Below are 20,661 nucleotides of genomic sequence, written 5' to 3'. Positions count from 1 at the left end.
GAAGGTTTTAGGGAACATAAGCAGGCTATTAGTGACATCTTTACCAGTGCCTCTATATTTATTCTCTCACTTTTATTCACACGGGTCCCTTCTTATTGTCACAAACACCATCGCCCTGCACAAAAATCAAGTCTCTGTACAGCGCAACTTTATCTCCCACAGGTAGTGGTGGGACTCTGGAGGACAATCTGTGAGTTCACATCTGGGAAAGAGATGGGTCGAAAATGACGCCAGGACACTCTGGATTATCGAGGAAGAAGGATGGAAGGGAGGAATGAAAGCGTCAAGGAGAGAAGGAAATTATAAAGTAAAGAAAATTATTAAGCAGCATTATGTTTCATAAAGTTCCTTATGGTGGGAGATGGTCATCAGACCCAGTAACAGATACATCTTTCACTGGACCTTTCCCTATTCATCAAGTCATCTTGACAAACCATTGAGGAAAGCAAGGTGGTGAGGGGCGTTTGGTCACGCCCCCTTCTCTCATTCAACCAATCGGAATTAGCATGGTTTAAATTCGCAATTGCTCTTTTTGTATTTGCCAATCAGAAACGCGGATCTCCACATCTGGATTTCCCAATTGGATACAAGAGCCTGAGCGAAACTGTCACATGTGGATGGCTCTTCAGATGTAACAGGCTCGATGGGGCTGAATGGCCTCACCCATTTCCTATTTAACAGATTCGAGGGGCTGAATGGGCCTCCTCCTGTACCTGTGCAGACTGAGGGGGGAACTGAATTGGCCTCCTCTTGCTCCTGTGCAACAGGCTCAAAGGGGCTGAATGGCTTACTCCTGTTCATATTAATCGGCTCAAGGGGGACTAAGTACCCTTCTCCAATTCCTACTAACAAGCTCTACATTGATCAATAACCTCCTCCTGTTTGTGCGCAATGAGGCAGGGGAGTAATTGGCCTCCTCATGTTCCTTTGTAAGAGGCTCCAAAAGACTGAGAGACCTCCTCCTGAATTCTTCATAAACAGTTTTCCAGGCAGTTGTGTGTTACTGGTCCTATAGGGCCCTCTTCTTGGAGAAATTCGCTGTGATGCATTTTGGCTGAAGGGATAGACAAAGGCAATATAGACTAAAAGGCAGATTTCGAAAGAGTTTGCAAGGAACAGTGGACCTGAGGCTGCATGTGCATCGATCTTTGAAGGTGGCAGGGCATGTTGAGAGAGTGGTTAGTAAAGCAGATGGGATCCTGATCTTCATAAATGGAGGTATTGAGTCCAAAAGCAGTGAACCTTTATAAAGCTCTGGTTAGGCTCCAGCTGGAGTATTGCGTCCAGTTCTGGCCACCACACTTAAGGGAGAATGTGAGGCTCCTTATTAGGGTGCAGAGCATATTTACGAGATTTGCAGAATGATCTCCTCCTGTTTCTATGTAACGGGACAAAGGGGCTGAATGGCCTACTCCTCTTCCTTTGTTCCTAACAAAGAGAGTTGTGTGTTTGATCATCTGAGTGAAAGAAGACACCGTGTTAGTGGATAAAACCCCAATCGTTTTTCTGATATTCTCTCCTGATAGTGAAAACCTCTCAGTGTGGTGCCACCCTTCTTAATCTTTCATAGAAAGATAGAAAGCTTATCAGCACAGAAAGAGGCCAGACTCTTCGCCTCTGCACCTGTGCTCTCAATTTTATTCTCACCCGTCTATTCTTATTGTCAAAAATATGATAGCCCTGCATCAATTCAAGTGGAAATACCGCGCTATTGTATGTCCAACAGGTGTTTCCTGCTGCCTTTGGGGTTTTTGTTGAACTGCTCCATCTCTCTGAGTCACTGTGAAGACTCCAGGCACAGAAATACACGGCCGAGTGATTCTCCCGCAGGCTGGAGGACTCCAGGTTGAACTGGGTGCCAGTCGGTCTCTCGGCAGTGAAACCATCCACCTCCTTCTCTGGATTTTTGTGATTAGTACCCGTGGAGTAAAACATAACCTGAGGCTCCTTCCTCGGGTATTGTCTGTACCAGAACATGTTAAGGGTACTGCTCCCCTCCAAAGTGCACTTCAGTTCCACTTCCTCCCCCACAACTCTGGAGACAGAGGCAGGAGTCTGGAGGATAGTCTGCGAGTTCACACCTGGGAGAGAGTGGGGAAGAGGAAGAGGTCAGTAAACAGGGGATTTCTAGGAAATGAAAGGAAGAGGGAATGAGTATAGGAAGGTTATTAGAGAAAACGTTGGTATTTCAGACTCACTCACAGTGCAAAAGGATTATCAGAGCCAATGACTGATACATCTTCCCCTTGAAGCTGTTTAGAAATAAGCAAAGCAGCGAGAACCGGAGTGTAAGCCTTGTGAGGGTCCAAACCTGCTCTTTACAAATCATTGAGGAAAATATGAAGAGCATGAGGAAGTGATGCAGTGTTGGACACGCCCCCTTCCAACACCCAACCAATCAGAATGGACGTGGTTCCTTGTTATGGTTGAGTGACTGGATTAAGTGTTGTTAATATCCCCAACAAGGATGTATGTTGTTCAGTTTCTAATTTACTGATGAGAAATCTCCAATTGAACATATCCAGATCCCCAACGAACCTCATCGGCATTCCCACATTAGCCACGTGTAGATTTCCAATTTATAGACATCTGGATTCCAGTTTATCCACACCTTCATCTCCGAATAGCCAGATGTCGATGCCGTGTGTCTCCTGGCAAACGTTGTAAGCAACAGTGGCCTGAGGCAAATAGGTGCAATGCCACCTGTGTGGCACTGGGCTCCTTGCCTATTCTACAGCAGGGCTATGCACATTACTGGGTCCTTGGCAAGTTTAAATTGCACTGGGTGTGCCTGTGCCTGAACCCATGTAACCTGGGCATCAGCCTAGGCCTCTGGCTTATTATCGCAGTGACATTGCAACTATGCCATCGTTATCCTTAGACCAGGGCTGTTGAAGAGACATTTACCAGAATGGTGCCATGGTTGAGAGACGGTTGTTATGTGGAGAGACTGGAGAAGCTGGGACAGTTTTCCTGGATCAGAGCAAGCAAATGGGACGCTTTAACCCTGGAGGTACAGCCGTTCGATAGAGCAGTTAGGGAGAAATGATATCCCCTGGCAGGAGCTTCGGAAGGTAGAGACTTCACATATAGCATCAGCAAGCAATTGGGAAAGTTAATGTTATGTTAGCCTTTATCGCAAGGGGATTTGAGTACAGGAGTAATGAAGTCTTGCTTCAATCGTGGAGAACCTTGGTTAGACCACACCTCGAGTACTGTGTGCAGTTTTAGTCCCTTGACCTTCGGAAGGATATTATTCCCATGGAACGAGTGCTAAGAAGTTTCACCCGACTTGTTCCAGGGATGGCGGGACTGTCCTATGAAGAGAGATTGGGGAAACTGGGCCTGAATGCTCTGGAGTTTCAAAGAATGAAAGGTGATCTCATTGAAACCTACAAAGTCCTTAAAGGGATAGACAGGGTAGATGCAGGCAAGAAGTTTCCTCTGGTTGAAAGAGAAGGTAAGTCAGACACTAGAGTGTGTAAAATGGGTAAAGTGAAAGTGTTCGATCGGCTGTCTGAACATAAAGTAGATAAAGCACCAGCACCAGATGAGATGTATTCAAGGATACTGAGGGAAGTGAGGGTGGAAATCGCGTTGGCCATAATTTTTCAGTCTTCCTTAGACTCAGGGCTGGTGCCAGATAACTGGAGAATTTCAAACGTTACACCCTTGTTCAAAAAGGGGGTAAAGATAAGCCCAGCAACTACAGGCCAGTCAGTTTAACTTTGGTGGTGGGGAAACTTCTATAAAAAATAATTCGGGACAAAATCAATAGTCACATGGACGAGTTAATTAATGAAAGACAGCATGGATTCCATAAGGGAAAATCATGTTTAACTAACCTGCTAGAATTTTTTTGAGAAGGCAACAGAGAGGGTTGATGAGGGCAATGCTGTGGATGTGGTATACATGGACTTTCAAAAGGCGTTTGATACAATGCCACACAGCAAACATGTGAGAAAACTTGTAACTCGTGGAATAAAAGGGACGGTAGCAACATGGCGACGAAATTGGTTTAGTGACAGAAAACAAAGAGCAATGGTTAATGGATGGTTTTTCGGGCTGGAGGAAGGTTTGCAGTGGAGTTCCCCAGGGATCAGTATTAGGACCTTTGCTTTTCCTGATATATATTAATGACCTAGACCTCGGTGTACAGGGCACAATTTCAAAGTTTGCCGATGATACGAAACTTGGAAGCATTGTGAATGATGAGGAGGATAATGTCGAATTTGAAAAGGACATAGACATGTTGGTGGAATGGGCAGACAGGTGGCAGATGAGGTTCAATGCAGAGAAATGTGAAGTGATTCATTTTGGTCGGATGAACAATAGAGAATAAAGGGCACAACTCGAAAGGGGGTGCAGGAGCACAGGGGCCTAGGTGTATATTTGTTTCAGTCATTAAGAGTGGAAGGACGGGTTGGGACAGTTTTACTTGGAGAAGAGAAGGCTGAGAGGTGATTTGATGGAGGTTTTCAAAATCATGAGGGATCTGGACAGAGTAGATGGAGAGAAACTTTTCCCACTCGTGAAAGGATCGAGAGGGCACAGATTTAAAGTATTTGGTAAGGGAAGCAAAAGTGACATGAGGGAGAACTTTTTCACACAGCGAGTGGTGAAGGTCCAGAATGCACTGCCTGAGAACGTGGTGGAGGCAGGTTCAATTGAAGCATTCAAGAGCGAATTAGACAGTTATATTGAAAGGAAGGATGTGCAGGGTTATGGGGAGAAGGCAGGGGAGTGGGACTGAGGGAATTTCTCTTCCAGAGAGACAGTGCGGGCACGATGGGCCGAATGACCTCCTTCTGCACTGTAACAATTCTGTGATTCTGTGGTTGAGAAGTCTAGAACCAGGGGGCTCAATTTCACGACCACAGCGAGTAAGTTAAGGCCAATAGTGGAGATGCATTTAAGGGGGAGATTAGATCAGGACATGAGGGAGTAAGGAATAGAAGGAGGTGCTGATGGGCTGAGATGCAGAGAGATGGGAACAGGATTTTAAACCGTGGTGCGGAGTCAACTCCCCCTTGGCCCCTTTATTCCCTTCACCCACTTGATTCTGGCTGTCACGTGTTTGGGATATTGGGGTTACAGGAGAGCCACCCTCCACCTAATCCACCAGTTACGGTTAATGGCTTAGTACAAAGAGGAGGAAACTCAGTCCTTTCTTTAACTATCAAGTTACTTTATTCACGTTGTTGTACAATGGAAGAATAAGGCTTATACACTTGGTTAGACAAAAGCATGCAACTCAACTGGGTTATACAGTTAATAACAAAGCTAGCTAGAATTGATAAGCACACCCACCAGGTTCCTCTGACCTTTCCCTGACCTCGTCACAGAAAACAAACGATAATTCCCGGAAAGGGAAGAGCTGATGCTGGCCAGACGTTCTGATCTCTCTCTCTTTTACGTCATCACCGCGTTGCTCACGCAGGGTCTTCCACTTCCACAATGGTTGGTCTCTGGAGTTTCTCGCTGGTTCTATGCCTGAGATTCTCCATACTTATTCTCTTTCTTATCTCTTCAAAACTGTGCTGTCTCTTTCCTGTTGGTTTAGGCCTGCTCACCTCGTTCGTATCTTCTCCTTATTGGCCCAGGCCCAAAGACCCCGGTATCACACCGTTTCCAAATAAGGCTCTATTCCTGTGATTTCTCCCTTGTCTGTCACATAAATTAATTAGTTCAAACTGGTTTTTACCAGCACAGGCCAGTGTCTGAGCTCAGGTTACTTTAGTTCATGTGCTATCCAGCAGTTTGTAACAGATTCTGTACTTCTTGCAGCCCATGGCCAAGGGATGATGTTGTTTATTTTGGGTAACTGTTTCGAACAGCCAGACCAGGCTCGATTGATCGAATGACCTTGGTCAGTGCTGTATGATTCTATAACTATCTAAGATGCATCAAGGGGCTTATTTGTTTTAGGCTGAGAAAGATTTATTTTCCCTGTCTCCTAAACGAGAATTGAAGGGTTAAATTCTTGCCTGGGCCTAACTCCCAGATGCTTTGAAAGTTCTTCAAAAGACACCGAGTGTCTGAAAGACAAGTTGGTTAATAATTGTCAACAGTTGCTCAAAACCGCCAAATTAGGAATCTGTTCCAGTGAGAGACCTATCTGGGGAGTTGTCTCGTATTTGCATTGTATGAATCATCAGGGGCATGTAGAATAGGGAGCTCTGTGCAACTCCTTGTCAGAATCCTCCGTCCATTCTTTCAACTGTATCATGAACCCATTTACCCTGCCTTGTAATCTGTTCTTAAAATGTAGAGGCTACCTCACGAAAAGAGCCTTATCACGTGGATGGAGCATTTTAATCATTAATATTGTATTGATATAATCTGAATCGAAGGAGAACAAGAAGATACAACAATATCAACAAAATAGCAAACCATGATATATCACTGATGGAACTGCGAGATGTAAACAATGACGTTAGATATATGATAAACAACAGAGGGATGGATATACACTTAGACAGACAAGAGCCAGATAAATCGATCGATGACAAATATATATAGATGACAGAGTAAATAGATAAATAGATAAATAGAGATAAATAGAGATATGTATCGATAGCTGGAGGGATCGATAGAGCAATGGATGGATAGACAAATGGAACAATAGAAAGATAGATGGAGCAATAGGTGGATAGATAGATAGATAGATAGATAGATAGATAGATAGATAGATAGATAGATAGATAGATAGATAGATAGATAGATAGATAGATAGATAGATAGATAGATAGAGAGATAGAGAGATAGAGAGATAGATAGATAGAGAGATAGATAGATTGAGAGATAGATAGATTGAGAGATAGATAGATTGAGAGATAGATAGATAGATAGATCGATCGATATAGACCCCAATCATTGACCCACCTCACTGACCCCACTCACTGACCCCACTCACTGACCCCACTCACTGACACCACTTACTGACTCCACTCACTGACCCCACTCAGTGACCCCACACACTGACCCCACTCACTGACACCACTCACTGACTCCACTCACTGTCCTCTCTCACTGACTCCACTTACTGTCCCCACTCACGGACCCCACTCAGTGACCCCACTCAGTGACCCCACTCAGTGACCCCACTCACTGACTCATCTCACTGACCCCACCCACTGACACCACTCACTGACTCCTCTCTTTGACCCCAGTCACTGACACCACTGACTGACCCCACTCACTGTCTCCACTCACTGTCCCCACTCACTGACCCCACTGACTGACCCCGCTCACTGACTCCACTCACCGACACCACTCACTGACTCCTCTCACTGACCCCACTCACTGAGTCCACTCACTGTCCACACTCACTGACCCCACTTACTGACCTCACTCACTGACTCCACTGAGTGACTCCACTCACTGACTCCAGTCACTGACCACACGCACTGACCCCACTCACTAACCCCTGTCACTGACCCCACTCACTGACTACGCTCACTAACCCCGCTCACTAACCCCGCTCACTGACTCCACTCACTGTCCCCGCCCACTGACTCCACTCACTGACCTCACTCACTGACTCCACTGAGTGACACCACTCAGTGACTCCACTCACTGACTCCACTCACTGACCCCACGCACTGACCCCGCTCACTAACCCCGCTCACTGACCCCACTTACTGATCCCACTCACTGACTCCCCATTGACCCCGCCCACTAACCCCACTCACTAACCCCGCTCACTGACTCCATTGACTGTCCCCGCTCACTGTCCCCGCTCACTGACCCCACTCACTGACCCCACTCTTAGACTCCACTCACTGCCTCTGCTCACTGACTCCACTCACGGACTCCACTAACATCCTCCACTCACTGTCCCTGCTCATTAACCCCACTCACTGACCTCACTCACTGACTTCAGTGAGTGACACAACTCAGTGACTCCACTCACTGACTCCACTTACTGATCCCACTCACTGACTCCCCACTGACCCTGCTCACTAACCCCACTCACTGACCCCGCTTACTGATCCCACTCACTGACTCCCCACTAACCCCGCTCACTAACCCCGCTCACTAACCCCACTCACTGACTCCACTCACAGACTCCACTCACTGCCTCCGCTCACTGACCCCGGTCACTGACCGCACTCACTGACCCCACTCACTGACCCCACTCACTGACCTCACTCACTGACTCAACTGAGTGACACCACTCACTGACCCCACTCATAGATTCCACTCACTGACTCCACTCACTGACCCCACTCAATCTCCCAGATCAATCCCTATAATAATCCTTCATTCTCTAGATCAATCCCTATAATAATCCTTAATTCTCCAGATCAATCCCGATAATAATCCCTCATTCTCCAGATCAATCCCTATAATAATCCTTCATTCTCCAGATCAATCCCGATAATAATCCCTCATTCTCCAGAGCAATCCCTATAATAATCCTTAATTCTCCAGATCAATCCCAATAATAATCCCTCATTCTCCAGATCAATCCATATAATAATCCTTCATTCTCCAGATCAATCCCAATAATAATCCCTCATTCTCCAGATCAATCCCTATAATAATCCTTCATTCTCCAGATCAATCCCTATAATAATCCCTCATTCTCCAGATCAATCCCTATAATAATCCTTCATTCTCCAGATCAATCCCTACAATAATCCTTCATTCTCCAGATCAATCCCTGTAATATCCCCTTATTGTCTCTATCTCTGTCTCCCTCTCTGTCTCAGTCTCTTTAACTCTGTCTGTCGTTTTTGCTTTCTCTCACTAGATCTCTCTCTGTCACACACATACACTATCTTCCCTTCTCTAACAAAGTGGGTGTCCTTGTCCTGTTCATGTATATCAAGCTGGATCTGCAGACCTCCCGCTCTTTCCGTTTTCTCACTAAATCCTTTTCAAAGCCATTGTCCATTCCATGGTCCTGGAACCCCCTCTGCTGTCCCTGTGCAGAAGGTAAACACAGGGTCAGTGCATAAAAAATCCAGATTATTGTCATTGATTCCAGATAGTTACATTCTGAGATCTCGTGACATCCTTATTCATCGTTCATTGCACCCTCGCCAGTACCTGTAAATCTAAAATCTCACTACAATATTAACTCAGCTCTTTTTATTGTAATAAACACTTTCACTCTGCAAAAGGGAACAGCAGGTCGAGGCACCGAACGGTTTTACCCTCCACAGGTGTTTCCTGCTGCCTTTCGGGTTTTTGTTGAATTGCTCCATCTCTCTGAGTCACTGTGATTACTCCAGGCACAGGAATATACGGCCGAATGATTCTCCCGTCGGCTGGAGGACTCCAGGTCGAACGTGGAGTCAGTCGGTCTTTCGGTGGTGAAAGCCTCCACCGTCCCCTTTGAGTTCACCCCTTGTGCAGTTAGGGAGTAAAACATCAGCTGCAGCTCCTTCCCCGGGTATTGTCTGTACCAGTATATGTAAGGGTCACTGCTACCATCCACGGTGCATTTCAGCTTCACCTGCTCACCAGGAAATTTGGAGACAGCGGCGGGTAGTCTGTGAGTTCACATCTGGGAAAGAGACAGGGAGAGGACGAGATCAATAAACAGGGAACTTCAGTCCAGTGGGGAGAGAGAAAGAAATAGATAAATAAATAAAAACATAACCAAAAGAAATGTGAAGTAGAAATATTGTTTCAATGAAATCTCAATGAATCAGCAAAGGGGAGAGAGCAGGAATGATGAGTGCTGTCAATAACCAACCCACTCTTTACAAATCATTGGGAGGAACAGGATCTGTATCTGTGTGTGTGTATGCGCGTGTGTGCATCTTCCTCTCTCTTTCTTACTATTTGTTGCTCACTCTCTCTCTGCATGTATCGAGCTTTGTCTCCCATTCTTTCTCTCTCTTTTTCTCTCTGTATCTGTGTGTGCGCACGCGTGTGTGTGCATCTTCCTCTCTCTGTCTCCCTCTGACCCCTTCATTTATGCTGAGTGTTTCCTCTCTATGTCTCCCTGATTCACCCTCTCTGTCTCGATGTTTAATCGCCAGATGTATTGAGTTCCTGTACATTTGGGAGTTGTTCGCCTCTTTGCAGTGAAGGTTAGAGGGAGGTTAACCAGACTGGTGCCAGGGATGAGGGACTTCAGTTACTGTGGAGAGACTGGAGAAGCTGGGGGTTTCTCTCCTTAGAGCAGAGAAGGTTAATGGTAGATGTGATCCAGATATTGAAGATCATAGAGGATTTTGATAGATAATTGATGATGAACGACATCTTCTACTGGTTAATATATAGAAAATCTATGAAAAGACAGTCATTTGTTACATTACTGCAGTATATTTAATTAGTTCACACGAACTGTAATCGCCTAAAGATAGAGTTAGATGGATACAGAGACAGAGAGATATTTAAACAGGTAGAGAGATAGATAGATAGAGAGACAAAGAGATCGACAACCAGGTAGAGAGATAGATAGAGAGAGAGACAGTCAGGTCGACAGATTGATATAGAGAGAGGTAGAGAAATAGAGAGATGGAGGGAAAGTCAGATAGGTAGAGAAATATCGAGCTAGATAGAGAGACAGTCAGGTAGACAGATAGATATAGAGAGAGGGAGAGAAATCGAGAGATAGATAGAGAGACAGTCACTGCCCCTGTAAAAGACAGGAATGTATAACGGCATTCTCTCATTTTACACCAGCTTGGTAGATAGAGTGAGAGAGAGGGATGGAAATAAAGGGAGAAAGAGGGATGGAGAGAGGGATGGAGAGGGAGAGAGTGGAATGCAGAGAGGGAGCGATGGGAATGTATTGATCAGTCGTGATCTCATTGAAGGGCGGAGTGTTTCCGAGGTGATGAATGTTCTCGTTGTGTTCCCAGGTCACTGTCAAAGTGTGTTCCAGACTCTGATATTTATCATGGTCCTACAGCGCACTCTGCTGTCCCTTTGGAGAAAGAAAACACAGTGACATAACACCACACCGTTTGTTTCTATCTGTCCATCCATCCATCCATCCATCCATCTATCTATCTATCTATCTATCTATCTATCTATCTATCTATCTATCTATCTATCTATCTATCTATCTATCTATCTATCTAGGTATCTATCTATCTATCTAGCTATCTATCTGCCAGTCTGTCTGGCTTTATCTGATCTTCATTTCACATATTAAAATATTTATTAACCTCTCAAAGACCGCTGAACGTTGACCCTTCAGTCTTCACCTTTGTGGAGCAAAGATCCCCCGATGCTCAAATTATCTTGATAACTTTAACCTCTGTGTTTTGATATCATTCCTGTAAAGTCTATTTCACAATTCCCCTGTGTTTCTATATCTTCGTCTTCTTTGGCCTCCTTATCTCGAGAGACAATGAGTAAGCGCCTGGAGGTGGTCAGTGGTGTGTGGAGCAGCGCCTGGAGTGGCTATAAAGGCAAATTCTAGAGTGACTTTCTATTAAATTTCGCCCTGTCTTCTTGTGAAAAACATGTTCCCAATAATAAAAAAAACAACACCCAACAAGACGCAGCACCACCTGGTTTTATCTGAAACAGGTGTTTCCTGCTGCCTTTGGGGTTTTTGTTGAACTGCTCCATCTCTCTGAGTCACTGTGAAGACTCCAGGCACAGAAATACACGGCCGAGTGATTTTCCTACAGGCTGGAGGACTCCAGGTTGAACTGGGAGTCAGTCGGTCTCTCGGCAGTAAAACCGTCCACCGTCCCCTCTGGATCCACATAGTTAGCAGTATTGGAGTAAAACATCAGCAGCGGCTCCTTCCCCGGCTCTTGTCTGTACCAGTACATGTAGAGGGTACTGCTGCTCCCCTCCACAGTGCACCTCAGTTCCATTCCTTTCCCGGGAAATCTGGAGACAGCGGCGGGAGTCTGGTGGATATTCTTTGAGTTCACATCTGGGAGAGAGATGGAGAGAGGAGGAGATCAGTAAACAGGGAACTTCTGGGAATGAAAGAAAAACAGGGAGAGGAGAGAAAGGTTCTGAAGGATAATCCTTGTATTTGGCACTCACGTTGAACCAGGATTATCAGAGCCAGGAACAGATACATCGCCCACTTGACACTGCCCTCTCAAACAGCAAAGGCAGTGGAACAGAGGGGATCAGTTCTGTGACTAACCAATCCGCTCTTTACAAATCATTGAGGAAAACATGAAGGGCATGAGGAAGTGATGCAGTGTTGGACACGCCCCTTTCCACCACCCAACCAATCAGAATGGACGTGGTTGCTTTTGATGGTTGAGTGACTGGATTAAGTGTTGTTAATATCCCCAACAAGGGTGTCTGTTGTTCAGTTTCTAATTTACTGATTAGAACTCTCCAGTTGTTCATATCCAGATTTCCAAATGAACCTCATCGGCATTCCCAAATTAGCCACATGTAGATTTCCAATTACAGACATCTGGATTCCAAATGATCTGCTCCTGTCGGGGATGTATTAGTGTGTTGGTAATTTAACGAGACTCCTAATCCACAGTCTCTGCTAGTGTTTTAGCGATGTGGGGTGAATCCCACCAATACAGATCATGAAATTTCAATGCCATTAATAAATCTGGATTTTTTTTTGGAAAGAAAGCTCGTCTAATCGTGTCCATTGTTTCAAAAATCCATCCAGTTCTCTGACGACTATGAGGGAAGGAAATCTGCCGCCTTCACCTGGTCTGGCCTACATGTGACTCCAGATCCACACAATGTGTTTGACTATTAAATGCCCTCTGCAATGGCCCAGCAAGCCTCTCAGTTCAAGGGCAATTAGAGATGGGCAATAAATGCTGGCCTAACCAGCGAGGCCCACATCACATGAACGAATTAAGAAAACAACAGCTAGATGTTGATTCTCAAATAGTCAGGTGGGACTCCTGGCAAACGTTTTCTGCAACACTGGCCCGAGGGATGTAGGTGGAACAATATTTGGGTCATACTGGGCTGCTGATCTATTCTACAGCTTGGTCTGTGCTCATTTTGGATATACCGTTTTGGATACTGTTGGGGGGGGGACGACTTACCAGGGGTAAGCAATGGGGTACAGGTCGCTGGTGCAGAGTCTGTCCCTGTTGCTCAGAAGGGAAGGGGGAAGAGGAGCAGAGCATTAGACATTAGGGACTCCATAGTTAGGGGAACAGAGAGGAGGTTCTGTGGGAACGAGAGAGACTCACGGTTGATGTGTTGCCTCCCAGGTGCCAGGGTTTGTGATGTCTCGGATAGTGTTTTTGGGATCCTTAAGGGGTAGGGGGAGCAGCCCCAAGTCGTGGTCCACATAGGCACCAACGACATAGGTAGGAAGAGAGATGTGGATTTAAGGCAGAAATTCAGGGAGCTAGGGTGGAAGCTTAGAGCGAGAACAAACAGAGTTGTTATCTCTGGGTTCTTGCCCGTGCCACGTGCTAGCGAAGCGAGGAATAGGGAGAGAGAGGAGTTGAACACGTGGCTGCAGGGATGGTGTAGGAGGGAGGGTTTTGGTTTCCTGGATAATTGGGGCTCTTTCTGGGGTAGGTGGGACCTCTACAAACAGGATGGTCTTCACCTGAACCAGAGGGGTACCAATATCCTGGGGGGGGAGATTTGCTAGTGATCTTCGGGGGGGTTTAAACTTATTCAGCAGGGGGATGGGAACCTAAATTGTAGTTCCAGTGTACAGGCTGTTGAAAGTAGTGAGGTAGGGGATAAGGTTACAGGGACGCAAGAGGGCACTGGCAAGCAAGAACTTGGTTTAAAGTGTGTCTACTTCAACGCCAGCAGCATCCGGAATAAGGTGGGTGAGCTTGCAGCATGGGTTGGTACCTGGGATCTCGATGTTGTGGCCATTTCGGAGACATGGGTAGAGCAGGGACAGGAATGGATGCTGCAGGTTCCGGGATTTAGATCTTTCAGTAAGAACAGAGAAGATGGTAAAAGAGGGGGGTGGGGGTGGGGTGTGGCATTGTTAATCAAGGAGAGTATTACGGCGGCAGAAAGGACGTTTGAGGACTCGTCCACTGAGGTAGTATGGGCCGAGGTTAGAAACAGGAGAGGAGAGGTCACCGTGTTGGGAGTTTTCTATGGACCTGTGGGGCGCCACAGTGGCACAGTGGTTAGCACTGCAGCCTCACAGCTCCAGGGACCCGGGTTTGATTCTGGGTACTGCCGATGTGCAGTTTGCAAGTTCTCCCTGTGTCTGCGTGGGTTTTCTCCGGGTGCTGCGGTTTCCTCCCACAAGCCAAAAGACTTGCAGGTTGGTAGGTAAATTGGCCATTATAAATTGTCACTAGTATAGGTAGGTGGTAGGGAAATATAGGGACAGGTGGGGATGTTTGGTAGGAATATGGGATTAGTGTAGGATTGGTATAAATGGGTGGTTGATGGTCGGCACAGATTAGGTGGGCCGAAGGGCCTGTTTCAGTGCTGTATGTCTAATCTAATCTAATCTAGACCTCCGAATAGTTCCAGAGATGTAGAGGAGAGGATAGCAAAGATGATTCTCGACAGCAGCGAGAGTAACAGGATAGTTGTTATGGGGGACTTAAACTTTCCAAATATTGACTGGAAATACCATAGTTTGAGTACTTTAGATGGGTCAGTTTTTGTCCAGTGTGTGCAGGAGGGTTTTCTGACACAGTATGTAGACAGGCCAACCAGGGGCGATGCCACATTGGATTTGGTACTGGGTAATGAACCCGGCCAGGTGTTAGATTTAGATGTAGGTGAGCACTTTGGTGATAGTGATCACAATTCGGTTAGGTTTACCTTAGCAATGGGCAGGGACAGGCATATACAGCAGGGCAAGAATTATAGCTGGGGGAAAGGAAATTATGATGCGATTAGGCAAGATTTAGGATGCGTAGGATGGGGAAGGAAACTGCAGGGGATGGGCACAATCGAAATGTGGAGCTTATTCAAGGAGCAGCTACTGCGTGTCCTTGATAAGTATGTACCTGTCAGGCAGGGAGGAAGTTGTCGAGCGAGGGAGCCGTGGTTTACTAAAGAAGTTGAAGCGCTTGTCAAGAGGAAGAAGAAGGCTTATGTTAGGATGAGACGTGAAGGCTCAGTTTGGGCGCTTGAGAGTTACAAGCTAGCCAGGAAGGATCGAAAGGGAGAGCTTGGAAGAGCGAGGAGAGGACACGAGAAGTCATTGGCGGATAGGATCAAGGAAAACCCTAAGGCTTTCTATAGGTATATCAGGAATAAAAGAATGACTAGAGTTAGATTAGGGCCAATCAAGAATAGTAGTGGGAAGTTGTGTGTGGAATCAGAGGAGATAGGGGTTGCGTTAAATGAATATTTAGCATCAGTATTTACAGTAGAGAAAGAAAATGTTGTCGAGGAGAATACTGAGATACAGACTACTAGGCTAGATGGGATTGAGGTTCACAAGGAGGAGGTGTTAGCAATTTTGGAAAGTGTGAAAATAGATAAGTCCCCTGGGCCAGATGAGATTTATCCTAGAATTCTCTGGGAAGCCAGGGAGGAGATTGCAGAGCCTTTGTCCTTGATCTTTATGTCGTCATTGTTGACAGGAAAAGTGCCGGAAGACTGGAGGATAGCAAATGTTGTCCCCTTGTTCAGGAAGGGGAGTAGAGACAGCCCTGGTAATTATAGACCTGTGAGCCTTACTTCGGTTGTGGGTAAAATGTTGGAAAAGGTTATAAGAGATAGGATTTATAATCATCTTGAAAAGAATAAGTTCATCAGCGATAGTCAGCACGGTTTTGTGAAGGGTAGGTCGTGCCTCACAAACCTTATTGAGTTTTTTGAGATGGTGACCAAACAGGTGGATGAGGGTAAAGCCGTGGATGTGGTGTATATGGATTTCAGTAAGGCGTTTGGTAAGGTTCCCCACGGTAGGCTATTGCAGAAAATACGGAAGTATGGGATTGAAGGTGATTTAGTGATTTGGATCAGAAATTGGCTCGCTGAAAGAAGACAGAGGGTGGTGGTTGATGGTAAATGTTCATCCTGGAGTTTAGTTACTAGTGGTGTACCGCAAGGATCTGTTTGGGGGCCACTGCTGTTTGTCATTTTTATAAATGACCTGGATGAGGGTGTAGAAGGGTGGGTTAGTAAATTTGTGGATGACACAAATGTCGGTGGAGTTGTGGATATTGCCGAAGGATGTTGTTGGTTACAGATGGACATAGATAGGCTGCAGAGCTGGGCTGAGAGATGGAAAATGGAGTTAAATGCGGAAAAGTGTGAGGTGATTCACTTTGGAAGGAGTAACAGGAATGCAGAGTACTGGGCTAATGGGAAGATTCTTGGTAGTGTCGATGAGCAGAGAGATCTTGGTGTCCAGGTACATAAATCCCTGAAAGTTGCCACCCAGGTTAATAGGGCTGTTAAGAAGGCATACGGTGTGTTAGTTTTTATTAGTAGGGGGATCGAGTTTCGGAGCCACGAGGTCATGCTGCAGCTGTACAAAACTCTGGTGCGGCCGCACCTGGAGTATTGCGTGCAGTTCTGGTCACCGTATTATAGGAAGGATGTGGAAGCTTTGGAAAGGGTACAGAGGAGATTTACTAGGTTGTTGTCTGGTGTGGAGGGAAGGTCTTATGAGGAAAGGCTGAGGGACTTGAGGTTGTTTTCGTTGGAGAGAAGGAGGAGGAAAGGTGACTTAATAGAGACATATAAGATAATCAGAGGATTAGATAGGTTGGATAGTGAGAGTCTTTTTCCTCAGATGGTGATGGCAAACACGAGGGAACATAGCTTTAAGTTGAGGGGTGATAGATATAGGACAGATGTCAGAGGTAGTTTCTTTACTCAGAGAGTAGTAGGGGCGTGGAACGCCCTGCCTGCAACAGTAGTAGACTCGCCAACTTTAAGGGCATTTAAGTGGTCATTGGATAGACATATGGATGAAAATGGTATAGTTTAGGTCAGATGGTTTCACAGGTCGCCGCAACATCGAGGGCCGAAGCGCCTGGACTGCGCTGTAATGTTCTAAGGTCTGTGTTCTATTACTGGGTCCATAACCATCAGGGAGGCTCAAATCCACTGCTGCCAACTGCTGGTGGAAAATGAGCACTGAGATTCAATCTACTGCTGCCCCCTGCCGGTGGAAGATGAGCACAGCGATTCAATCTACTGTTGCCCCCTGTCGGGGGAAAATGAGGACAGACATTCAATCTACTGCTGCCCCTGCTGGTGGAAGATGAACACTGACATTCAATCTACTGCTGCCCCCTGCCGGTGGATGATGAGCACTGAACTCCCGTTCATCCGCTGCAGGTTCTTGCAGCTGCGAATCCGCTTTCTCAAACACTGTGCGATACTGCAAGCACAGAAATAGACAGCGGTGTGAGATGGAGCAGCGTTTCTCAGTGCCAAAGTAAACAGTGCATTGCTGGATCTGACTGCATTAAATGACTCAGACGTGTAATTTGTAACAGACCCTTCTGTCGCAGAATAGAACAGAGATTCCAGTGCCCTGTCTGGTTGTTGTCTGTACCAGTACATTAATGTACAGCCAGTATTGGTCAGCGTGCATCTGAGTGTTGTTGAATCTCCTGCTGCAATCGATAGGATAGAGGGCGACTGTTCCACATAGGAGGCGAGTATTCCTGTGGGATGGAACATCGATTAAATTATTATTTCAGTCAATAATGGATTGGAGCAGGAGCTGCATTGCAAGAAAGAAAGGGCTGACATTAATATAGCGCCGTTCAGGACCTCAAGACATCAGAAAGGCTTTGCAACCAATGTAGTTACTCCCTCAGTACTGCCTCTGCGACAGTGCAGCACTCCCTCAGTACTGCCTCTGCGATAGTGCAGCACTCCCTCAGTACTGCCTCTGCGACAGTGCAGCACTCCCTCAATACTGCCTCTGCGATAGTGCAGCACTCCCTCAGTACTGCCTCTGCGATAGTGCAGCACTCCCTCAGTCCTGCCTCTGCGACAGTGCAGCACTCCCTCAGCCCTGACACCTGGGGTGTTACTTTTGACTTTGAGCTCAAGTGTTGTGGAGTGAGACTCAGACACAGGAGTGTTCCAGACAGAATCACCGCTGACATTACAATACATTATTCTACACAGTTTCTGACTTTCACTTACGTGGAAAGAATGCAGCCATCAAGATTAAACAGAGAACTTCATGCAACATGATTTCTTCATTCGATACTAACTCGATGTGTGAACGTGTGGAGTTTTCAACAACACACTTGCAGGCGTTTTCTATATCGTATCCAATTAAATACCCAGCATCCAGTTGTCATTGTTATTGGCAGTCACTTACTGCGACACTCTGCTCCACCCCATTACTTTGCATAACAATGTTGTGGAATGATACAACACAGGAGGATAGGGGGAGATTGAATAGAGGTGTTCACATTTCAGAAAGGGCTTTGATAGAGTAGAATTCAGGGAAACAAGCCTCTATACCCAGAGAGTGTGCCCATCCCTTATTGACCCTGAGAAGGTGATGGTGAACCATCTTTGGGAGTACCTGCTGGGCCATATCAGAGGGCAGTTAATAGTCAACCTCATTGCTGTGGGTCTGCAGTCACTTATAGGCCAGACCGGGTTAGAACGGCAGATTTCCTTCCTTGAAGGACATCAATGAATCCGTTGGGTTTTTACGACACTCCATGTACAGGATTACTCATACTTTCCATGACAGATTTCTATTTATTTATTTAATTGAATTTAAATTCCATTTCTGCCCCTGGTGAAAATTGAACTCATGTCCGGGGATCATTAGTACAGGCCTCTGGATTACTAGTCCAGTAAAATAACCACTCTGCTACCGTACCTCTTTGCTGAATGGGAGTTAAAGGGTTAAATTGTTCACTGGTCTGAACTGCTGGTTTCTTTGAAGAACACATCAAATGCGACTCGAGTCTGAGATGAAAGTTGGTAAACAGGTTTCAGCAGCTTCTGATCTCGCCGTCAGGAGGCAGATGTCCCAGTCCCGGAGATGAAGGTATCTGGAGAGGGGTCTCACTTTTGAACAGTGTGAAACAGCGCTCAGATGGTTAAGAGTTCCGAGCTGAGTTAGTTCCTATACATTGTGGGGTTGTTTGCCTACGTGTAGTGAGGGCTAGAGAGAGGGAGAGGTTTGGAGGGAGAGGGATGGAGAGAGGGAGAGAGAGGAAGAGAGAGGGATGGAGAGAGAGGGATGGAGAGAGGGAGAGAGAGGGATGGAGAGAGGGAGCGACAGGACGTTACTGATCAGTCATGATCTCATTGAAGGGCGGAGTGTTTTCGAGGTGATGAATGAACTCCTTGTGTTCCCAGGTCGCTGTTAAAGTGTGTTCCAGACTCTGATGTTTATCATGGTCCTGCAGCGCACTCTGCTGTCCCTTTGGAGAAAGAAAACACCGTGACATCCAACGACAACGGATGTATCTCTCTCTCTCTCTATCTATCTATCTATCTCTCTATCTATCTATCTGTGTTTATCTGATCTTCATTTCACATATTAAAATCTGTAATAATCTCTCTAAGACCGTTGAATGCTTACCCTTCAGTTTCTCCTTTCTGGAGCAAAGATCCCCCGATGTTCAAACTATCTTGATAACTTTAACCTCTGTGTTCTGATATCATTTCTGCAAAGTCTATTCCACAATTCCCCTGTGCTTCTATATCTAACCTGTCACTTTCTATTTAAATCCGCACTGTCTTCTTGTGAGAAACATGTTCCCAATGATAAAAAAAAAACCAACAGGAAGCAGCACCGACTGGTTTTATCTGACACAGGTGTTTCCTGCTGCCTTTGGGGTTTTTGTTGAACTTCTCCATCTCTCTGAGTCACTGTGAAGACTCCAGGCACAGAAATACATGGCTGAGTGATTCTCCCGCAGGTTGGAGGACTCCAGTTTGAACTCGTACTTATTCAGTTTCTTGGCGGTAAAACCGTCCACCGTCCCCTCTGGATCCACATAGTTAGCAGTATTGGAGTAAAACATCAACAGCGGCTCCTTCCCTGGCTCTTGTCTGTACCAGTACATGTAGATGTTACTGCTGCTCCCCTCCACTGTGCACCTCAGTTCCACTCCTTTCCCGGGAAATCTGGAGACAGCAGCGGGAGTCTGGAGGATAGTCTGTGAGTTCACATCTGGGAGAGAGATGGAGAGAGGAGGAGATCAGTAAACAGGGAACTTCTGGGAATGAAAGGGAGACAGGGAGAAGAGGGGACAGTTATTACCGATAGTTTTTGCATTTCACATTCACTTACAATGAAACAAGATTATCAGACACAGTAACAGATACATCTTTCACTTCAACTTGTTCTCTTAATAGACACAGGAGTGAGATCAGGAGCTTAGACTCTTGTGAGGGTCCAAATCCACTCTTTACAAATCATTGGGAGGAACATGAAGAGCATTAGGAAGTGATACAATGTTGGAGACGCCCATTCACCCAGTTCAACAAATCAGAATTGAATTGGCTGCCAATTTGCTTCTCTCTCTCTCTCTCTCTCTCTCTCTCTCTCTCTCTATCTATCTATCTCTATCTCAGTTTACCTTCCGCTCTCTTGCACTCTCTCTCTGTCTCTCTCTCTCTCTCTCCTCATGTGTCTAGGTTTATGTCTCCCACTCTCTTCCTTTCTCAGACTCTCTCTCCCTCTCTATCTCAGTCTATCTTGGCTCACTTTCTCTCTCTGACTCTCTCTCTCCTCATGTATCTAAGGTTATGTCTCCCATTCTCTCCTTCTCTCTGACTCTCCCTCTCTCTTAATCTTGTTATCTCTTCAGTTATTTCCCTGTCTCTGTCTCTCTCTAGATC

At 45.9% G+C, this 20,661-nt stretch overlaps 2 gene segments (V, D, J or C); both read right to left on the bottom strand.

The window, feature by feature from the left end:
* Window positions 1-11,572: 11,572 nt before the first annotated feature.
* LOC137359852 (T cell receptor beta variable 30-like) lies at window positions 11,573-12,080 on the bottom strand. The segment is given in 2 exon segments: window positions 11,573-11,860; window positions 11,977-12,080. Coding segments are annotated over 2 exon segments (297 nt in total).
* Window positions 12,081-18,757: 6,677 nt separating this feature from the next.
* Window positions 18,758-20,202, bottom strand: LOC137359833 (T cell receptor beta variable 30-like). The segment is given in 3 exon segments: window positions 18,758-18,876; window positions 19,688-19,990; window positions 20,111-20,202. Coding segments are annotated over 3 exon segments (459 nt in total).
* Between the last annotated feature and the right edge of the window lie 459 nt (window positions 20,203-20,661).

Source organism: Heterodontus francisci, unplaced genomic scaffold (genome assembly GCF_036365525.1).
Source record: "Heterodontus francisci isolate sHetFra1 unplaced genomic scaffold, sHetFra1.hap1 HAP1_SCAFFOLD_419, whole genome shotgun sequence".
NCBI classification, from domain to species: domain Eukaryota; kingdom Metazoa; phylum Chordata; class Chondrichthyes; order Heterodontiformes; family Heterodontidae; genus Heterodontus; species Heterodontus francisci.
Note: the sequence above shows the minus strand (reverse complement) of the source record. Positions and strands in the feature narration are given on the sequence as shown.